We start from the raw sequence: 19403 nt of genomic DNA, 5'->3' as shown, positions 1-19403 counted from the left end.
TAGAACAGACCCATGAAGCATTTGTGCAGAGATTCACGATGCCCTTTCTGCTAAATTTAATAACACACACAGACATCTGGCTCTCGATAAGCTTAAAGTAATCTTTGGGGAACAGAAAACAGTGGGATTGTTTTCAATATGTGACACATTAGATAAAAGATACACAACTAGTCAAGTTTCAGATTAAAATTGCTACAATATTAGCAAAATAAGCACAATTAGTGCCATTTTCGAAGATATTAAGAAAACAGATACATGCACCAGGCTTAGAACAGAAAGCTCTGAAAAGAAGCGCCAATTTCTCAGCTTGGAAATAACTTCAGGTAGCCTGGTCTCAGTGGATAAAAAGGTACCGTAACTACAAAAATATGTTTATCTTAGATTATTTGTAGAATTTACAAAAGAGCCTGTGTTGTTTATGGATTCTTGTAGAAGTAAAAGTCAGAAATAATTCAAGAAAACAGAATGCTAATTTATTCCTGAGTATTTTCTTTCAATTACTTTTCTTTCCAGCTAAGTGAGTTAAATCAAGTTCAAAAGGATACCAGATTTTTAAAATTGAGAGGGAAAACGCAAAAAAACAATACAGTATTTGTTTCTTAAACAACACAAATTCAAGCAAATCTAATTACAGCTAAGGGTATATATATATATATATATCTGAAACACTTCTATTTTTTTCAGTCCTGTCTTTCATTTCCACATTTTTGTTTAGTCTGAGAAGAGAACAAGATTCTACCCTTTAGACCCTCAACTTCCTTAGATGTTATCCCTCTTTTGCGTTGTGGTTATGTGGCTTAGGAAGGGGAGCGTTATGCCTGTTTCTCATCCTACGCATTATACTTGTTAAATTTAATTACCCAAATTAGAACTGCCATAGGGTTACAATTGAGGCACTGAGGAATGTGCAGGTATCGAAGAAAGTTCCCTGAGCTTATGTTAAAGAAAAGGTTCTACAGGAATCCAAATCATTTAAAAACTCAATCCTCTTGAAGAGGGTACCTCAAGTATGGCTAAATATACTCTGAATTTATAGCAGGGGAAAAAAATGTTATGAACTACACTTGTCTATTGCAGAGAAAGCTATTTTACCCACTGTCTACTCTTCTTTCTACCCCTGCTGTCTACAATGTAAATCTTACCTCTGGGGCTGCACATTCTTAGGCTCCAATTAGAGACACAAGATTGCCAAGGTTACTACCACAAATACAGGAATGTAATGTATGGAAATAATACTCATACTGGGACACAGATTTTAAACTAATTTCAGATTAAAAACCTGGTTTAATTTCACACTTCTTTAGTAGCTTGTTATGCACATATATTTCAAATGCTAACCATATGTACATATTCTCAAACATACGTACATATCAGCTAGCCATTTGACTTCTAAAACAGAGCAAAAATCCTGGTTTTCAGGCTGAAAGGGTGGTATGGGAGTATCCTAGCAAATGATACAGAACAGCGATGCGCATCTTTATAACTCCTGGAAAATAACAACTCTTTCTCATCGCTCAGGTCTACATTTGACACTAACCAATATAGGAATGGAAGGAGACAATCCCAATTTTCACTGCCGACTAAAAGTAAATACTAGTGCCATGCCTCTGCCTGCTTTCTAATAACCGAAGGAGCTACTGTGTCACATACTTTGATTGATGGATGAATCATTCTCCAAGGGTATTTTAGAGTGGCACATTCTAGTTCTTCATAAAGCAAAAAAAGTGGCCCATTAAGCGAAGGAGTTAAGAGTGCCTGCGGTTGGGCATTTTAGACTCATGTGTTATGTCAGGCAGAGGGCACCAGCAAAGCAGGGGGTTGGATACAGACACGTGTCAACTGCAGGAGAAACAGGAAACAGAGACACACAGACAGCCCTTCGGTGATGCCAAGGGGGATTTTTTAGCTCAATTAGACATGTATGGTATCCATGTTGCAGCAAGAGGCCTTTTTATTAAAAAATGATGACTTACTTTATAAGTTATTTGTGATATTTACGTGTGTTTTGGCAAACTTAAAAAGAGAAGTAAACTCGCATGGTCTGGAGGTTAAAAAAATAATATATTTGAATAGGAGTGAATTATTTGGAAGTGAGGTGGGACTTAGAAGGCCTGCCTTAAACAGAAATTTTTTGAGCGGCCACAGAAGAAACAAATTCGCTGAACCATGAACCAAGAAATGTAATGGAAATAAGACCCTGAAAAAAAGCCCCAAAGAGTTCTAAATGCAAAAGTACTGAAATGTGGAATGACAAGTGTAATCTATGGATAGAGGCCAAGGATTCCCCAACTTTGTTCTGGGGGGGCCTGTTCTGTGATGGCCTTCAGCAAAGGCCCCCAGTAGAAAAGATAGTTGCATTAGAGATAGAGGGAACAATTGAATTTGTTTAAGTTTATGCTTAATTTTTTTTTTCCAATTACAGTTGACATCCAACATTATTTTATATTAGTTTCAGGTATACAACACAGTGGTCAGACAGCCACATAATTTACAGAGTGATCCCCCCGATGAGTCCAGTACCCACCTGGCACTATACATAGTTATTATCATATTATTGACCATATTCCCTACGCTCTATTTTACAACCTCCTGACTATTTTTATAACTATCAATTTGTACTTCTTAATCCCTTCCTTTTTCCGCCCATCCCCCTCGACACCCCTCCCATCTGGCAACCATCAGTTTGTTCTCCATGTCTATGAGTCTGTTTCTGTTTTGTTGGTTCGTTCATGCTTAGTTTAACTTTTGCTTCTCAAATAGCCTTTAATTCATAGACAGTACTGACTACAAAATATGCTGATTGTAAATATAGTTAAAAAGTAATAAAGTCAAGGTTTCGAGTGGGATACTTGTAGACCAAGAGAACTACTTGAACACATGCTTGCTTTAGGGGGATGATTATGTCCTCCAATGTGCAAAGCCACTCTCCATAGTTATGGTCCTCAGGGTACCCACATATCTCATGTAGGCATTTTAATGCCTCAGGGCTTTAAAAAGGAAAATTAGTTAAAGTCAAATGTAAGGCAGAAGAGAGAATCTGATTTGAATTAATCTTGGAATACCATTTCTATTATTCATAGTTTTTTATGGTCAAAAACTTCCCTTCACTTTCCTCAGTGATCTTAGGACTTAAACATAGCTATATCAGAGAAGAAATAATTATTAAAATGTCTCACCATATACTCTGAGTTCAATGTCCCTTTGTTTCTCCCCAGCAGCGTTCACTGCCACGCAGGTGTATCTTCCTGTGTCACTGATTTGGGCGCTGGTCAAAGCGAGAATGCGGCCCCCAGACAGAACCTATCAATGATAAGAAAGCTACATAACCAACATGCCCCCCGAGAATAGCAGGTGTAAACAGACTTTTCCTCTTATTTTCTGAGGTTGATCAATTGACATCTGCCTGTTGATTTCCACTTGGATATTTTAAAGTGGGCAAGCATCATTTAATCCCCTCTCATTTTTCTGTGAAGGAAAACTGAGTGGCCAGAATCCAACTTGGTAATAACCGCTGAAAACAAGCCTCTATATACAGGATCAAGTGAATGTCCAATTTCATCCAGATTTACTACAGAGAAAGAGAAAGCCACCAGGGGAGAAAGATGAGAAGAGGCAGGAAGAAGAGGAGGTAATCCTCTTAAGTTTTCTTTGGGAGAACCAGGAAGACGTTCAAATTAACAGCAAAGTAGCAGTCAAATAAATTAATTAGTCACATTCACTGCTCTTTTATCCCATCCATCTATTATACAATAGCTGTACCTCTAAAATATTGACATTAGCTCCAGGTTGTTCATGATCCCAAATTCTGCAAGCATTGCATTTTCAAGAAAAGCTAAAGGAGATGAATGGTGGGAGAACTACATTCTCGGCTCAGCAAAATAAAATTAAAGTATACTTTAAATGAGATATGTGTGTTTTCTGTACTTTTAACTTTGAGTCAGTGTAACGCACTTAACATTTTTAAACTCTAATTTCTTTTCTCATAACGTTGCCTTTATGATTTCTTACTTTATTATTTAAAGATTTTGCATAAGTAAACATATTCTAGATGGTTTTCTGAGTCATTATTACTTTCACACATTGAAATGTAAATTCTACCAGGAAATTCCTGTTTTTTTGTTGATGAACAATTTCTTTGTGAAAGGTGTTTCTTATGGGGTGGCAGGGAATGGGGGTGGAAAGGTAAAAAGTATTTAAAACACATGGTCAAAATACAGCTCTGTAAATGATATATAGGAACTCTTAGATATACTGAGCTTCTAATGAATTGTTTAGAAGTCCCAATTGTGTGTCCATAGTATTTATGGATGTATATATGTGTACGGTTTTGGATAACACCTGTGAATCCTTATTCTCCAAATCTCTTTAACAGCTTTACCTGTTTGTACTTCCTGTGCTGAATAATCAGGTGGCAGATTTCACTGAAGGTATAACAGTGTTACCTGTATCCCATTAGCGAAACCAGAGACGGGGCTTCCATCTTTCAACCAGGTCAGACTCGGGGCCGGGATACCTCTGGCTTCACATTCTAACCTCACCAGGTTATTCACCACCACCGCCACCATGTTATTGCTGCCAGAAATTGATGGGGGCACTGAAAAGGAATAAAAAAATATAAATAAAAGATAAGTCAACAGGCAGAAGATGTCACCTCAAAATAATGAAAACTATATGTGATGTCTACAGTAACGTGTTTTTGCATGTGGTTCCCCCCACCAAGTAAATTCTTTCACATCTCTTATTTAGGATTCTAATCACATCTATCTTATGAGGTGAGTAGGGCAATTATCAGTTTCTTCATCTTATAGGTGAAAAAAATAGGTTTTGCCCTTTTTTAGGAAATCTAGTTTTTGATGTCACCATGGATTCTTAGGCTCGTGTGTGTGTGTGTGTGTGTGTGTGTGTGTGTGTGTGTGTCCCTTCACTGTATCCACTTTAGTATGCTAACTACCAAGCCCTCTTAAAAGCATTATTAGCAATAATAACTTGGAAACATTTGTTTAAAATTATGATCCTGACAGACAATTATTTACAAACAGGGTTATTGTCATTAGCTGATAAGATCGTTGAGGACTATTTCAACAATTCATCTAAAGCAAACAAAATCAACAGCATGTGAAAATAGAGCATTTTAATAGGAATCAGAAAATAAAAACGTTTATCACTTTTAGAACACTGCACTCTTCAGTAAAGATGATCTTAACACACTGTTAAATATTTATATTAGAATTTTATAGAAGGACAATAAAATCATTTTGAATGTTTCTTCACCCCAGGATGAATTTAGGAGAAGCAGTACTAACCATGGACCTGCAGATTATAAAATAACTCGGTTGCTCCAGCTGAGTTGATGGCCACACATTTATATATGCCCGCATCAGTGATTTGGGCACTTTCGATATCAAGGATCTGTCCTCTGTTTAAGAAAGTCACACCGGTGGAACCTGAGAGTGGACGATTATCTTTGTACCATGTAATAGCTGCAAGGGGAAGAGGAGAGAAGTCTGTCTATTTAAGATTTTTCTTTTGTTGTTTTCAGAAAAGAACAAGACAAACAAATGAAGAAACAAAACCTCATAGACACAGACAATAATTTAGTGGTTACCAGAGGGGAAGTGGGGAGGGGGGTGGTAGGTGAGGGTAAGGGGGATCAAATGTATGGTGATGGAAGGAGAACTGACTCTGGGTGGTGAGCACACAATGTGATATGTAGATGATGTATTACAGAATTGTGCACCCGAAATCTATGTAACTTTACTAACAATTGTCACCCCAATAAACTTTAATGTTTTTTAAAGGAGAGATTTTTCTTTTAAAGTTCAATACATACACTAACTTGGAGCTTAAGTAAAATAGTAACAATTGCTTTATTCTTATACTTATCATTTCAGTTTAATCTGTCTAAACATCTTTTTAGGGTTGATTTTTAAGAGGAGGGAACCCTAAGAAAAACATGAATAGCCACACAAAGAGCCCTGAAATTGATTTATAAAGAAAGATATTTTTTATATTGTCTCTAATGTGTCAATATCATTTGGTAGCAAACTTTAAACTGATTGTATTTCTTTTTGTTGTATATATTCCTCTCATCTATAAAAAAATAAAAATTAAAACAGTCATAGGGATATAAAGTACAGCATAGGGAATACAGTCAATCACATTGTAATAACTATATGTGGTGTCAGATGAGTACTAGATTTATTGGGGTAATCATTTTATAAGTTATATAAATGTCTAGTTACTATGTTGTATACCTGAAACTAATATTGTATGTCAACTATAATTGAAAACTAAAACAATATATATATTTAAAAAAATTTTGTCTACATATCTATTCAAAACCAAGCACTGTAAACACTATTAGCCTCAAACTATTTACTGATTCACATGAGTAACTTACCAGTGGTGTGAATAAACAAAATAATAATCTCATCAAATGAGTGATTTATAAAGATAATCAATCTGGACCATAGAAAAATATATTTTTCAACATAAATGTATATAAAATACCATTGTGGGCTTTGTGGCCACAGTGAGGACAATAAGACAATTAGTTATTCACATATTTCTACATTGTTTAAATGGGTAAGTCATTTCATGTAGTTAAAAGCAACGGACATTCAAAGGTCTCAACTACCTAATGATATCCTTTCACTTTTGAAATGTATTTTATAATCTTTCCTTTATTAGTCATTACTATTTTATGTTCAGACAGATTTAGCTATTCCCAGAAATCTTAAAATGTTCACAAGTAAACATACCAGGCAAGGGGTTTCCGGCCGCCTTGCACTCCAGCTGTATAGGGCTGTTCGCCACCACCGTCTCATTAAGTATCTTCCCTGCATCCTCCAGGCTGGGTGGTTCTGCAAGAAGCCCCAAAAGATAATTAATTCACACAGGTAGGATATTTAAATGGGAAGTTTTCTCAGTATGAATTGTCATTTCTTTGTTTCACATATATACACTGATATATTTAGAATAAAATTCAAGTATAGTAGTGAGCAGAATTGAAGAACTGGATGAGAACAAGATTTTAATAGTTTTTCTAGATCATCCATTTCTCTGTGTCCAGAAAAGAAAATCCTTAGAATTGTAGATTAGCAGAGTAGAAAAAAAGGCAAATGTGTGTTTTTTTAAATTTTAGTTCAATAAATTTGACTGGTCTTATGGTAAAGTGCCTTTACTAAGAAGTAATCTATCACATTTGAACTCTTCTCGCAAAAGAAAAAATTAATATTTCTCAAAAACATCTGAGTTTATCTTTGAATAATACTATTTTAAACCATTTCAGAGAAATTTGCATCCCTTTTGTTATTTTCTTTTGATATAAATATTACAATTGCATGGTTAATAAAATAAAACAGAAAACTACATTTTCAACTTTAAATAATCATAGCTAATACTGTTCTGCTATTTAATGTAGGAATTCAATAAGTCTAAGAGGCTTAGTGTAAAGGGAGTAACAACTTGGAACAACAGCCCATGTTTTCCACACTATTCAAAGAGCGTAGAAGGGATGCTGGGATCAAAAAATGACAGTTAACTAGAAGTCTGTCTTATTTTGAAAAGATGCTGTTGATATAAGTTAACACACAAATTTTATAAAAAAATACATTTTAAAGATTGGCTAAATTTTAACTCATTCAGTGCTCTTGAGCCCCTCACCTCATATACAATCAAGCAATTGATCCACTAACTTAGCAAAAACAGAGGAAAAAAGGGAATAAGAAAAATGAATAAACCTCAATAAGATGGCAGAAATAAAATTAAACTATAAATCGAGAGCATAAATGTGAGTGACTTCATTTTCTTGTTTAATGGGCAGAGAGTTATTAACACTATTTGAGAGTTAACACAACTTTTTAAATTAAAAAATCCAAATAGATAAAAAGCACAAATTAAAAAAAACCCCACAAAAATGTTCACAATAAAGAGCCAGAGAAAGGTATGCCAGGACAACAAGGGTGATATCTATTTCTGACAAATTGGAATACAAAGCAAAAATCATTAAACACAACAAAGCAACATGCTTTCTGTTGATTAAACTGGCACAATTCATGAATAATCCATTATAATGACAATACTTTATGCATTGAATAACAAAGCAAAAATTGTTCAAAAGCAGAGAAAATGTGAAAAATGTAAAAATATGTATTTTAGTTTCCCTTTCTCAGAAATTGACTATGTAATGAAACAAAAATAAGGTTACAAGTAATTTGAAAAATAAAATTACCCACCCAGATTATGTGTGTTTGTATTTGTGCGTGTGTATTTATAGTTAACAAAGAATAGATCTTCATTTCAAATGCCAATAGAATATTTTCAAAATAGACTATATATTAGGACCCAAAATTGTCAATAGAGCATTTACACCACAATTTAATAAAACTGTAATAAAAATGATTAGAAATCAATAATAAAAATATAAAGCTTTCTGCATAAGGAAAAACCTCATGAAAGAGAAAATCAAGATAAAAGTATAGGATCAGAAAAAATAAATTAGGATGAGATTGATTAAAATTAAAACCTATGGATTGTCACCAAGCAGTATATAATACTCAAAGGAAATTTTACAGGCCAAATTAATATACTAAAAACTAAGAAATAATGAAAAAAAAAATCTAAGCATTCAATTCAGATTCTAGAAAAAGAACAATTAAAAACACCAAAAGAAGTCAGGAATAAAGAAATAATAAAAAAAAAAAACAGAAGTCAACACCAAAGAAAACAAGCTCACAAAAACAACAATGAAGGCAATAAAATTAAAAGCTGTTTTTTGGCAAGTTTAAAATAAAGTCTGTCCTCAGAAGCCGATGTTTTTGTGTGTCAGATCTCTGCTTTTCTGGAATTTATTCTTAAAGACAAAACATAGAACCCATTCCTCTTTCACACCTGTATCCATCCTTTGTTCCTTTGCTCCTTTGTATCTGCCTAATTAAGTGTATTAACATTTTGGGCTGGCCAAGTGGCACGTTAGTTAAGAGTTGGCTTGAGACGCCATCTCTGAGCAGCAGGACCCCAGTTCAGATCCCACATGGGCCAGTGATGCTCGCCCTCTGCAGCTAAGATAGTGAACAACAGCTCGACCTGGAGCTGGGCTGTCGTGAGTGAGTTGCTGGCAACGGCGTAGGCTGCAGCCCCTGCTGAGGGGGCTTCCATGAGCTACCATGAGTGTCCGGCAGCCGGTGTGAGCTGCCATGAGCCGCTGTGAGTGACCATCCAATGGCCGGCGAGCGACTGCCTCACCCAGGAAGAGCGCAATGATAATACCAACACGGGCCAGTGAAGCGACGTCCTCCACAACTAGACTGAAGAACCAAAGGACAGCTACTTGTCTGTTCCTCTTCCCTGATGCCACAATGCTGTTCCCTCTCCCAATTCCCCAATAAAATTTTTTAAAAAATGTATTAACATTTTGTTTTTGTTTAAAATGCCTAAAACATTTCTGTTTTCTGCAGTGATTCTGATTTATGATATGGTATTTAAGGGCAAAAGACCTTTAAATATGGCTATCTGACTTTTTTAACTGGAAAGGAAAAATAATTAGTCCATGGCACATTCCTTCAAATCAGTTATTTAAATATTCACTTAAAGCCTTCTGGACTGAAGTGATCATTGAAGGCTTTGACAGACTCTGTAGCTGCTTCAATAAAACAATATGGTAGGAATAAGAAATAAAAGGGCTATGGAGTATGTTGGTTATTTTTTACTCCACTAGAGAACTTAAAGAAAAAAGATTAGATGTCAGCAAGAATGGCAGAGTAAGCACTCCAAAAATCTACTCTTTTGTTTTTTTTTTGTTTTTTTTTTTAAAGAAAAGAGCACTGGAATATTGTCAAAATCAACTTTTTTGGAACTCTGGATTAGTCATCAAAAATTTCCCACAAAGAAAATGCCAGGCACACATAACTTTACTGGTGAATTCTACCAAACATTTAAGAAAAATTAACATGAACCCTTCACAAACTCTTTCAAAATATAGCAGAGAGGGAACACTTCTCAAATCATTCTAAGAAACCAGTTTTACCCTGATAACAAAACCAGACAAAAATAGTCATGAAAAAGATACTACAGACCAATATGCCTTATGAAGACAGACACAAAACTAATCAACAAAACACTAGTAAGGTGAATCTAGCAACATATAAAACAGGTTATACGCCATTGCTAACGAGGACTTATCCCAGGAAGGCAGGGTTGGTTTAACATAGGACAATCAATCCATTTAATCAAGACAGTGTGGTACTTAAAAAATAACTCAAAATGAATTAAAGACTTAAATGCAAGACCTGAAACCACAAAACTCTCTTAGAAGAAAGCATAGGGACCAAGCTCTTGACATTGGTCTTGGCCACAATTTCCGGATATGACACCAAAAGCATAACCAACAAAAGCAAAATAAACAAGTGGGGGCTGCATCAAACCAAAAGGCTTCTGCACAGCAAAGGAAACATTCAATGAAATGAAATGTCCACCTACTGATGGGAAAAAATAATTGCAAAACATACATTTGATAAGAGGCTAATATCCAAAATATGTAAGAAACTTACACAACTCAATAGCAAAAAAACAAACAAAAAAATCTGATTAAATAATGGGCAAATAAAGGATCTGAATAGACGTTTTCCCAAAGAAGACATACAAATGGCCAACAGGCACATGAAAAGGTGCTCAACATCACTTATCACCAGGGAAATGAAAATCAAAACCACAATGAGATATCACTTAACACCTGTTAGGATGGTTATTATGAAAAATACGAGATAACAAGTGTTGGCAAGAATGTGAAGAAAAGGGAACCCTCGCCTACTGTTGCTGGAATGTAAATTGGCACAGCCACTATGGAAAACAGTATGGAGGTTCCTCAAAAAGTTAAGAATAGAACTATCATATGATCCAGGAATCCCACTTCTGAGAATATATCAGAAAAAAATGAAATTGTATGTCCAAAAGATATCTGCACCCCCATGATTCACAATAGTCAAGATATATAAACAACCTGAGTATTCATCATGAATGGATAAAGAAAATGTGAGATACACACACACACACACACACACACACACACACACACACACACACACAAATATTCAGCTATGAGAAAGGAAATTTTGCCACTTGAAACAACATAGATGAACCTATAGAACATAATGCCAGGCGAAAATAAGCCAGACAAAGAAAGACAAAATACTGCATGATCTCACTTACATACAGAAAAGTTTAGCTCATAGAAACAGAGAGTAGAATGGTGATTATCAGGGGCTGAGGGAGTGGAAGAAATGGGGAGATGCTGGTCAAAGGATATAAGCGTCATTTATAGGATGACTAAGCTCTGGGGGAATCTAATGTACAGCATGGTGAACTATAGTTAATAATGCTGTATAGCTAACCGAGTAGATCTTCAGTGATCTCATGGCATGCACGCACGCACACGCACACACATACATACATACACAAAGGTAGCTATGAGGTGAAGAGTGTGTTAACTAATCTGATTGTAGTAACCATTTCACAAATTATACATATATTAAATCATCACACGTTATGTACAATTTTATTTTGAGGGAAAAGGAATGAAATAAACAGTGTGATAGAGGCATAAAGGTAGACATTCAGGCAGCGGAACAGAACTGAGATTATAGAAATAAATGCTTACATCTAAAGACAAATGATTTTCAACAAGAGTGCTAAGCCCCTTCAATGGGGAAAAATAGTCTTTTTAATAAATGGTGCTGGGACCTTTTTAGGTCAAAAGTAAATACGAATTCAATTATTCTCTTCTTAAAAGGATAGTGTTACAATTTTGAGTTTAGGTGAACAATTTCCTAGACAGAAGCCTCCGTAAGGTAACAATATGCTGTTAACAATGAGAAGGAGTCTGCATACTCCAAGCAGGAGGTTGAATTCCATTCTACATGTTGGTCTTTTCCTCTATTTTTCTTCTTTCAAAAGCTGCATGCCAAAACCACAATACCTTCTAGAGGACACATCATAGGCTAGACTCTGCCTATTATTTTAATCACTCAAAGGCATAAGTTGACTTTTACAAATCTTGGTTAAATTTGAATTAATACATAACTGATCTAAAAATTATATGGGTGAGTTAATCCTTCTTAACCACCAAAATTATGATACAATGAGTAATAAATTCACCTATACTGAGAAAATATTGGGTCGTCAGAAAAGTCATGACGTATTTTTTCTATGTTTTCTATGCAAAAATGCTTCATGAGTTTTCCAACGACCCAATAGTATAGTAGAGTCCTGAACTGAAGTTATCCATTAAGAAAGAAAATTAAAAAAAAAAAATGTTTCCTACACTAGTCCCAATCTCTTTTAGGCCACAAGTGAGCTATTAAGCAAAACACAGAAACGACAGAGAAACCTTTTTTAAGTGGGTGTTAGCAGATGTTAGCCAAGCAAATACTTTAAAACAATAAAACTAAATTCAGGGGTGCTCCACTAATGTTTTCACCAGACAACTAATACAGACCCGAGATGGTTTCTGGCTAACAGCAAAGGCAGCAGGACTTTAAACATAGTTGTTAAAATGTTGGTGCAGTGAGAAAGGCCAGCGCTAAATATGTGTTAGGCCAAAACAGTGGTTAAGCTACCATTTACAGATGATGACTAGGCACCGAGCAACAAGCTGAGCTTTTCACGTGTCGTCTTTCATTTAATCCTCACGACACTCACGACAACCTCCCGATCATGGTGTTATCGTTATCCTTTCCGTTTTACAGGTGAGGAAACGGAACTTTCAAACAGTTACCAACTAAACCCACTGTTCTACAGATATCACTTGGCAGTGTAGGAAACCACATTCAAAAAGCACACTTTTATCCACAATGTTGCACTTCTGGGGCTTCCCCCCGGTTGACTGTTTTTCCTAGGAAATAATTAAGTACAGATGAAATGAATGCTTGAGCCATGAGACCCCAAATAATCATTTGTTTGTGGAAACATCTGTCTCACTTGGCAAATATCTGAGGTTGAGATATAATTTCATAGTTTGGTCTAGAGAATTAGAACTTACAGAATTATGAAACTTGGATGATCAAAAAGGACCACCTACTGAGAGCTTCTGCCTTCTGTAATAGACAGAACTCCCCTCCAGAAACCCCAGGGGATCAGGAGAATATTCCATTTCTCATGATCATGACGTGGTCTTCGAGTCCAGGAGACCATGCACCCTTACTTCACCTTTCAAAAAGACTTTTTTGCCATGCTTGAGAAGAATGGAAGCATCTATCATCTTTTTTTATGAGAAAGGAAACTATTAAACAACTGGAAAGTGGAGTTTCTTAGAATTGAACACTTTCGGATTTATGACACAAATTGTCATAAATGCTTAATGTATTACCCCCTCAATAAAGGTTGGGATAAAAACAAATCTTATTGAAAATGCAACTATAGACTTGGTTAAATAAATTAATAAATGAACTAAAGTAAATGATAGCTGCTTCCTTATAGATTTTTCAATGTCCCTTTTAATATATAGCACCAGAGCTAAATAGAATGCTTTGGAGGCTTTCAGGGAGCAGGCGTATAACAGGGCTAACGCCTCTCTTATTCTTCATACGATAAGCTTTTATTACTGACTTCTAAAACTGATTAACTTTAGGATAAAATTGAATTACTGGATCTACAGTAATTGAAGAAAGCCATTTATGCATCGAGTCTTTCAATGTGTGGTGTCTTCAACCCATTCCTCTTCCACCCTATTCTTATGTAGTTTTTCACATTAGATTAACTTGTCATTTTAGCCTCTGAAATCTTTTTGAAATCTGTGACCAACTAATTCCTCAGAAATTAGTTGTTTTTTTTTAACATTTCCAATTCTCACTGAAGTTATTAATACAAGTACGGAACAGGACAGAATCAAATTCGGAGCCATTTGTATTCAACTCAACATTGCTATCACGAGTGACAAGATGATATGCCAGCTTTCTATCCGGATGCCTGTCACATGCACTTTGCAAACTCTTTCCTCCAGGCTGATCATGAAAAGTATTAAATTAAAAGTTCATGTTATCATTTATTCTACATTCAGGTTGATGAACTGTTATCCAGACAAGTCAAGATGATATTACATGAAACATTTTTAGCTAGTACTGTCTCTTACTGCTATATAATTGTGATTCGTATCAAGAAGATATTTTTATATTCTCTTCCTGATTTGGTAGTTTTTAATAAATCCTCACAGTGACTAACCTTCTGTTTGTCTTACTTTTCACATTAACCCAGAAGTCTTCTAGCTTGCTCCTCACCTCTCTGATCATTTTCCATATAGGATAATTGCATCTCTTGCTAACATACTTTCTGTCACCATAACCAGATGGTCTTCTGTTTTCCTAGCTATTGACTCTGCTTCTTCTCTTCTGTTATTTGCTCAGTATTTGATGGGAGGCTTTCTTTCTTTCATGGATTCTGCTTTTCAGTCATTCTTGACAACATTGGCAAGTCTCTAGGCCCATCTTTAGATGCTGGGTCACGGTTTCTCCAAGTGACAGCACACAGATCACTTGCATCAGAGATGCTGTCTCAGGAGATCTGTGACTGGGCCCAGGAAGCTGTATTCTTAACATGCAATATGTATGATTTTTATAAACATTAGAGTTTGGGAGTCCCAAACACTAAAGTGTAGCTCTTCCCAGTTCTGGAGACCTACACCCTGTTCTTCATCACAGAGTCTTCATGTAAGTACTTTAAGCCAGTCTAGAGAAAAGCATCCTTCTTTTTGATAACACTTAAGAGAGTAGAAGTGGGAGACATTGTATACCTAATACCATGAAGCTTCCAAAGCATACTACAAGTCAGATGTTCAGAGAAATTAAATCATTTGCTCCAGGTTACCTAGATCATGAATAGCACAGACTACAAATCAAAGTCGGCTTGACTCCAGTGCATAAGATGATTGTAACATAACCAGCTATCCTGCTTAACTACTTACTCTTAGTCAACAAGGGACAGCAGATAAGAATGGAAATTATTGGAAGGAAAGGATAAACAGCCTGTACAAGAAGGAAAAAAGGAGACCCAGGGTAGGAAAATGGGGAAAGGACAGCAAGCCCACCCCCAGCACACTCTTAGATGGAAGTGGAAGTCTGAGTATGTGCTGGAGACAGTTGCCAAAGAGGACTAGGGAGAGATATTAGGCCTTATGAGGAAGAAGTTAAATTCAAGGCCACTTAAGGGAGAGCAGGGTCAGCCTGTCCCCAAACCCTCAAGCATGGTGAACCAATTCCAACATGGTTACAATCAGATATTGGTCTTTAAGTTAATTAGTGAAAAAATAGAGGTCCTCTTAAGGAACATGGTTTATGCGTATGACATTCGTAAGTTAAGTGTTCATAATTAGGGAACTGGGGAAAGAATAAATTGGCTTATTGGAAACATTTACGGGAACTGATGATTTAAATCTTTTAAGTGGTTGATTTAAATAAAAGAATATGTAGAGAAGCAGATTAAAAGAATTCAATGTCCAATTTAAATTTTTTCATTTACTTACCATTCACTCTTTCATTTATTAAATATGTACTGACTGCCTACTGTATACCTGGAATTAAGCTGAGTGCTGGGGCATTCTCCTAGGTTCGATTACTCAGTAAATGTGGAGTGAATATATGAAAGAAAGGAAGAGAGAGAGAGAGAGAGAGAGAGAGAGAGAGAGAGAGAGGAAAGAAGGAAGGAAGAAAGAAAGGGAGGGAGGGAAGGAAGGAGACACAATGGTTTAACATGCAGTCACGTGAATTAGAGAAAATGAACAATGCGTGCATGGAGATCTTGAGTAGCTCTCTGCCAATATCCTTGGCTGAATTAGAAAAGTCCAAGTCTACACTTCTCAGCCCTTTCTGATGACTCTCCAGAGATCTTAAGCCTTACATTCAAGGTCAGGCAGTCTTTCAAGTTTACTGCGAAGCTGTAATATTCATGAGGTGTTCCACGGCCACCAGACATTTTATTAAAGCACGTGAGAGAACATCCTAAGTCAAGGATAGCTTCTACTCACAAAATCCCTCTTACAGGCAGGCAAGAAAATCAAAACTAATGCTAAGGAACAATCTTGTAATTTTTGTCTTTTTTAACCAAAGTTATCTGTAGAAAGTTAATCAGTTAACAGGATTTAAATAATTTAAAACCCAAGGCCATGTGTTTATTTATTTAAACTACACATGATGAGCCCTACACATCCTATTTGACAACCTGAAAACTAAAGATCTTAATATGATCAATTATAATTACAATAATATGAAAAAAAAAAACCTAGGTTTTTTTCATACATGCTACATTTGTTATTTTTCCACTGCAATTCAATAAAAATGAGCCCACTATGTTTCAAAAAAGACCCTAGAGATATTCTTTAGTTAGGATGTGGGAATGACATTACCATGCACATGAAGCTGAAAGGGCTGTTGTGCTTCTCCAGCCGCGTTGGTCGCCACACATGTGTATCTGCCAGCATCTCCCATCAGGGCTTTGGCAATTTGTAGAACTCGACCAGAAGACTGAATCTAATTGGGAGCAGAAAGCATGGCAGCATTTGGTACTTTACACTTGGACTTAAACACATTTGCTGAGATAGAGGAACGCATTTAAATTTATAATATCTAATCATATTTTCATGCCCATATCTTAATATCTTGATAGATTAGAGCCAGATCACTCCATCATGCACAGGAAAATGGACTGATTGCAAAACTTTTCTTATTCACTGGAGAAAATAACCTAAGGCCAGGCTGCTGGTAGAGTCATAAAACTCCACTGAATGAAAGACTTTAGCCCTGAACTATGAGGTATGTGATGAAAATGTAAGCTATTTGAAAAAACATGGTCCCATTTATATAACACTTCATAAATAGCTTTAAAACAACAATCTTTTTTGATTAAATGGTCATGGGGGCCAGAAAAACAATAAAAAATTATAAAATGTGAGTATAGAAATGCAGATAACTTTTTTCCTTTTTTTTCTTACTTTGCTCTTAAACCCACTGCAACTGGCCACCGCCATTTTGGAACTGGTGATTCAGCGATTAGGTTTTGAAACTGATCATTCATAGACTACCGGTAACTTCCAATCACAATACCCAGCAGCCCACGTAGTAATCTCAGACTCTCTCATCATCTGTAGCATTTGGCATTGTTGGCTACCTACCTATTCCTTGAATTGCTCTATTTTCTGGGTGTGGCAGACACAGCATTTTCCTTCAGTTCTCATTCTCTGACTTTCTTAGATTACTTTACAGAGTGTGCTTCCTCCTCCTGTGCCATAAAGAGGAAACTTAACTTTCTGATAGTTTTCAGCCAACTCCTTGGCTTCAGTGAAGAATCCTGCGCAGACTCCTAAATTTACAGCTTTGGCCTCAACTTCTCTCCTGAGCTCAGTACTTGTGGTTCCAGCTCTCTGCTGGACCGGTTAGCCCATGAAATTTAACATATCCAAAACAAAGCTTTAATTCTTTCCTTGTATCTCTAAACCTACTACTCATTGCAAGTTTCCAATCTTGTTTAACGGCATGCACTATTCTCCCAGTCATCTGGGTTTCTGAGCCCACTATGACTTTCCTATTAATTCTACCACTCTATGTTTCTCAGATCCCATATTTTCCATTCTCACAACCACTGTGGGATTATAATAGCTTAATTTATATTCCAGTGTCTCCAAACTCCCAAACTGTTGATCTATCCTGCATGTCATTGCCAGAATAATTTGTCTACAATGCAAATTTGATCCTTTTACCAGTCCTCCATCAAAGCTCATTCATGGCTCCCTACTTTGCCCGGAATGAAATCCCAACTCAGCATAGCCCTCCAGGCTTACCACAGTCCAACCTAAAATGATCTCTCCATATTCTCCCACGTAAACTCCCAATATTCTCCAGCCATACTGTACTAAACATGCTAAGCCACACATTCATACATCTGTACTCACTTCTAGACTTTTGCACATGGGCTTTCAATGCCATCATTTCTTAAAACCCTGAACTTGGTCAGTTCTCTCTTCTATTCCTTCTCACTCGTTATTCTCCACTTGGATTAACTCAACCATAACCATGGTTTCAGATATTATCTATGTGTTAGTATCTCCAGCCAGAGCTTTCCTTTGAACTCCAGGACCATATATTCAATGCTCTACCTGACATATTCACTAGTTTATTTCAAAGTCAATTCAACCCGCAAAAGTCTAAAACTCAAACCACAGTTTTTCCCCCCTCAAACTTGTCCTCCTCCAGTCTCTTATCTCATGGAATGGCATCACAATCTGTGCATTTGTGTAGGTGAGATTCCTAAGAGTTTCCTTCATGTTTTCTATGACTTCTTCCCTTACCTTCTCCCTCACCTTTCACAAGCAGTTTATTACTGGGCCCCAGTGATTTAACTGTAACTCTCACATATATTCATGTATCCTCATCTCCATGGCCAACATGTAAGTCCAAATTTCTCTCGTCTCTCTCTCCTAGACAAATAAGCCCTAATTGATATCCACATACCTACTTTTGATCCTTCAATTCATTCTCTAATTAAAATGCAAACCTGATCATGTCTCTCTTCTCTTAAAACTCTTCAATGATCTACTACTGCTTTGGAGTAAAAATAAAATCATTAGTGTACTTAAATGCCCCCTGCTTGCTCTGTGTCTCCCCTCATACCCTTGTCCTTGCAATCTGTTCCTCACTCCACTGGTCTGCTTTCAGGTCCTCAAGAGGTGTCATCTTCTCCTTCCCTTTAAGTTGTCTTTCCATGCACATCTTCTCTGAAATACCCTACTCAGTTCTTTTCCATGAACTCACCCACTTACTCCTAGGTATTCTTCAGATCTCTACTCAAATGCCTTCTCCATCAATTACTCTCATGCTTAAAGGCTTTCCCCATGATCTGTTCTTCTACCTCTCCATATTTTCTCTTAGAATTACTCATCACAGTTTGCAGTTATACTGTTGCATGATTATAAATGCCTATCTTCCAGGTAAACAGTTGTTTACTTGCACTGTGTGTGAAAGCTACCAACTGAGTCTTTCCCTAGCCAAAGTATAAGATTAGGTCCATTGGATTTGGAATAGGATGTCTACCATTTGTACTGGGGAAAGAACACAGCACAGTCCTCATTATTGAAAACTTACTGCAAGCAAAGTTCAACCCACATTAGTCAATTAACTTGATCCTAGCAGTAATGTCTATTAATTTGGACTTTTAAATGCATCAGTTACATATCCAGATTTGAAATCTATCTGTCTATCTATCTATCTATCTATCTATCTATCTATCTATCTATCTATCTACCTATCTATCTGTCATCTAAAAAATATGTACTGAAATACAGTTATAATATATGCCAGGGCTATATTCAATGTGAAGGATACAGAAGTGAATTTATTCATAGAGATTGAGTCTCTGCCCTCTTA

General features: G+C 36.3%; 1 protein-coding gene across 1 annotated transcript in view; it reads right to left on the bottom strand.

The window, feature by feature from the left end:
- Window positions 1-19403, bottom strand: part of HMCN1 (hemicentin 1) — a 446768-nt gene that overhangs the window by 141691 nt on the left and 285674 nt on the right. Inside the window, exons 35-40 of the mRNA XM_019635448.1 lie at window positions 17822-17901; window positions 16391-16514; window positions 6762-6863; window positions 5304-5480; window positions 4443-4594; window positions 3177-3300 (exon numbers count right to left, since the gene is read on the bottom strand). Coding sequence (XP_019490993.1) covers window positions 3177-3300; window positions 4443-4594; window positions 5304-5480; window positions 6762-6863; window positions 16391-16514; window positions 17822-17901 — 759 coding nt within the window. The remainder of the gene's footprint in view (window positions 1-3176; window positions 3301-4442; window positions 4595-5303; window positions 5481-6761; window positions 6864-16390; window positions 16515-17821; window positions 17902-19403) is intronic.

This window comes from Hipposideros armiger, unplaced genomic scaffold (genome assembly GCF_001890085.2).
Source record: "Hipposideros armiger isolate ML-2016 unplaced genomic scaffold, ASM189008v1 scaffold_22, whole genome shotgun sequence".
Classification (NCBI taxonomy): Eukaryota; Metazoa; Chordata; class Mammalia; order Chiroptera; family Hipposideridae; genus Hipposideros; species Hipposideros armiger.
This window is presented reverse-complemented; position numbering and strand designations above follow the sequence as displayed.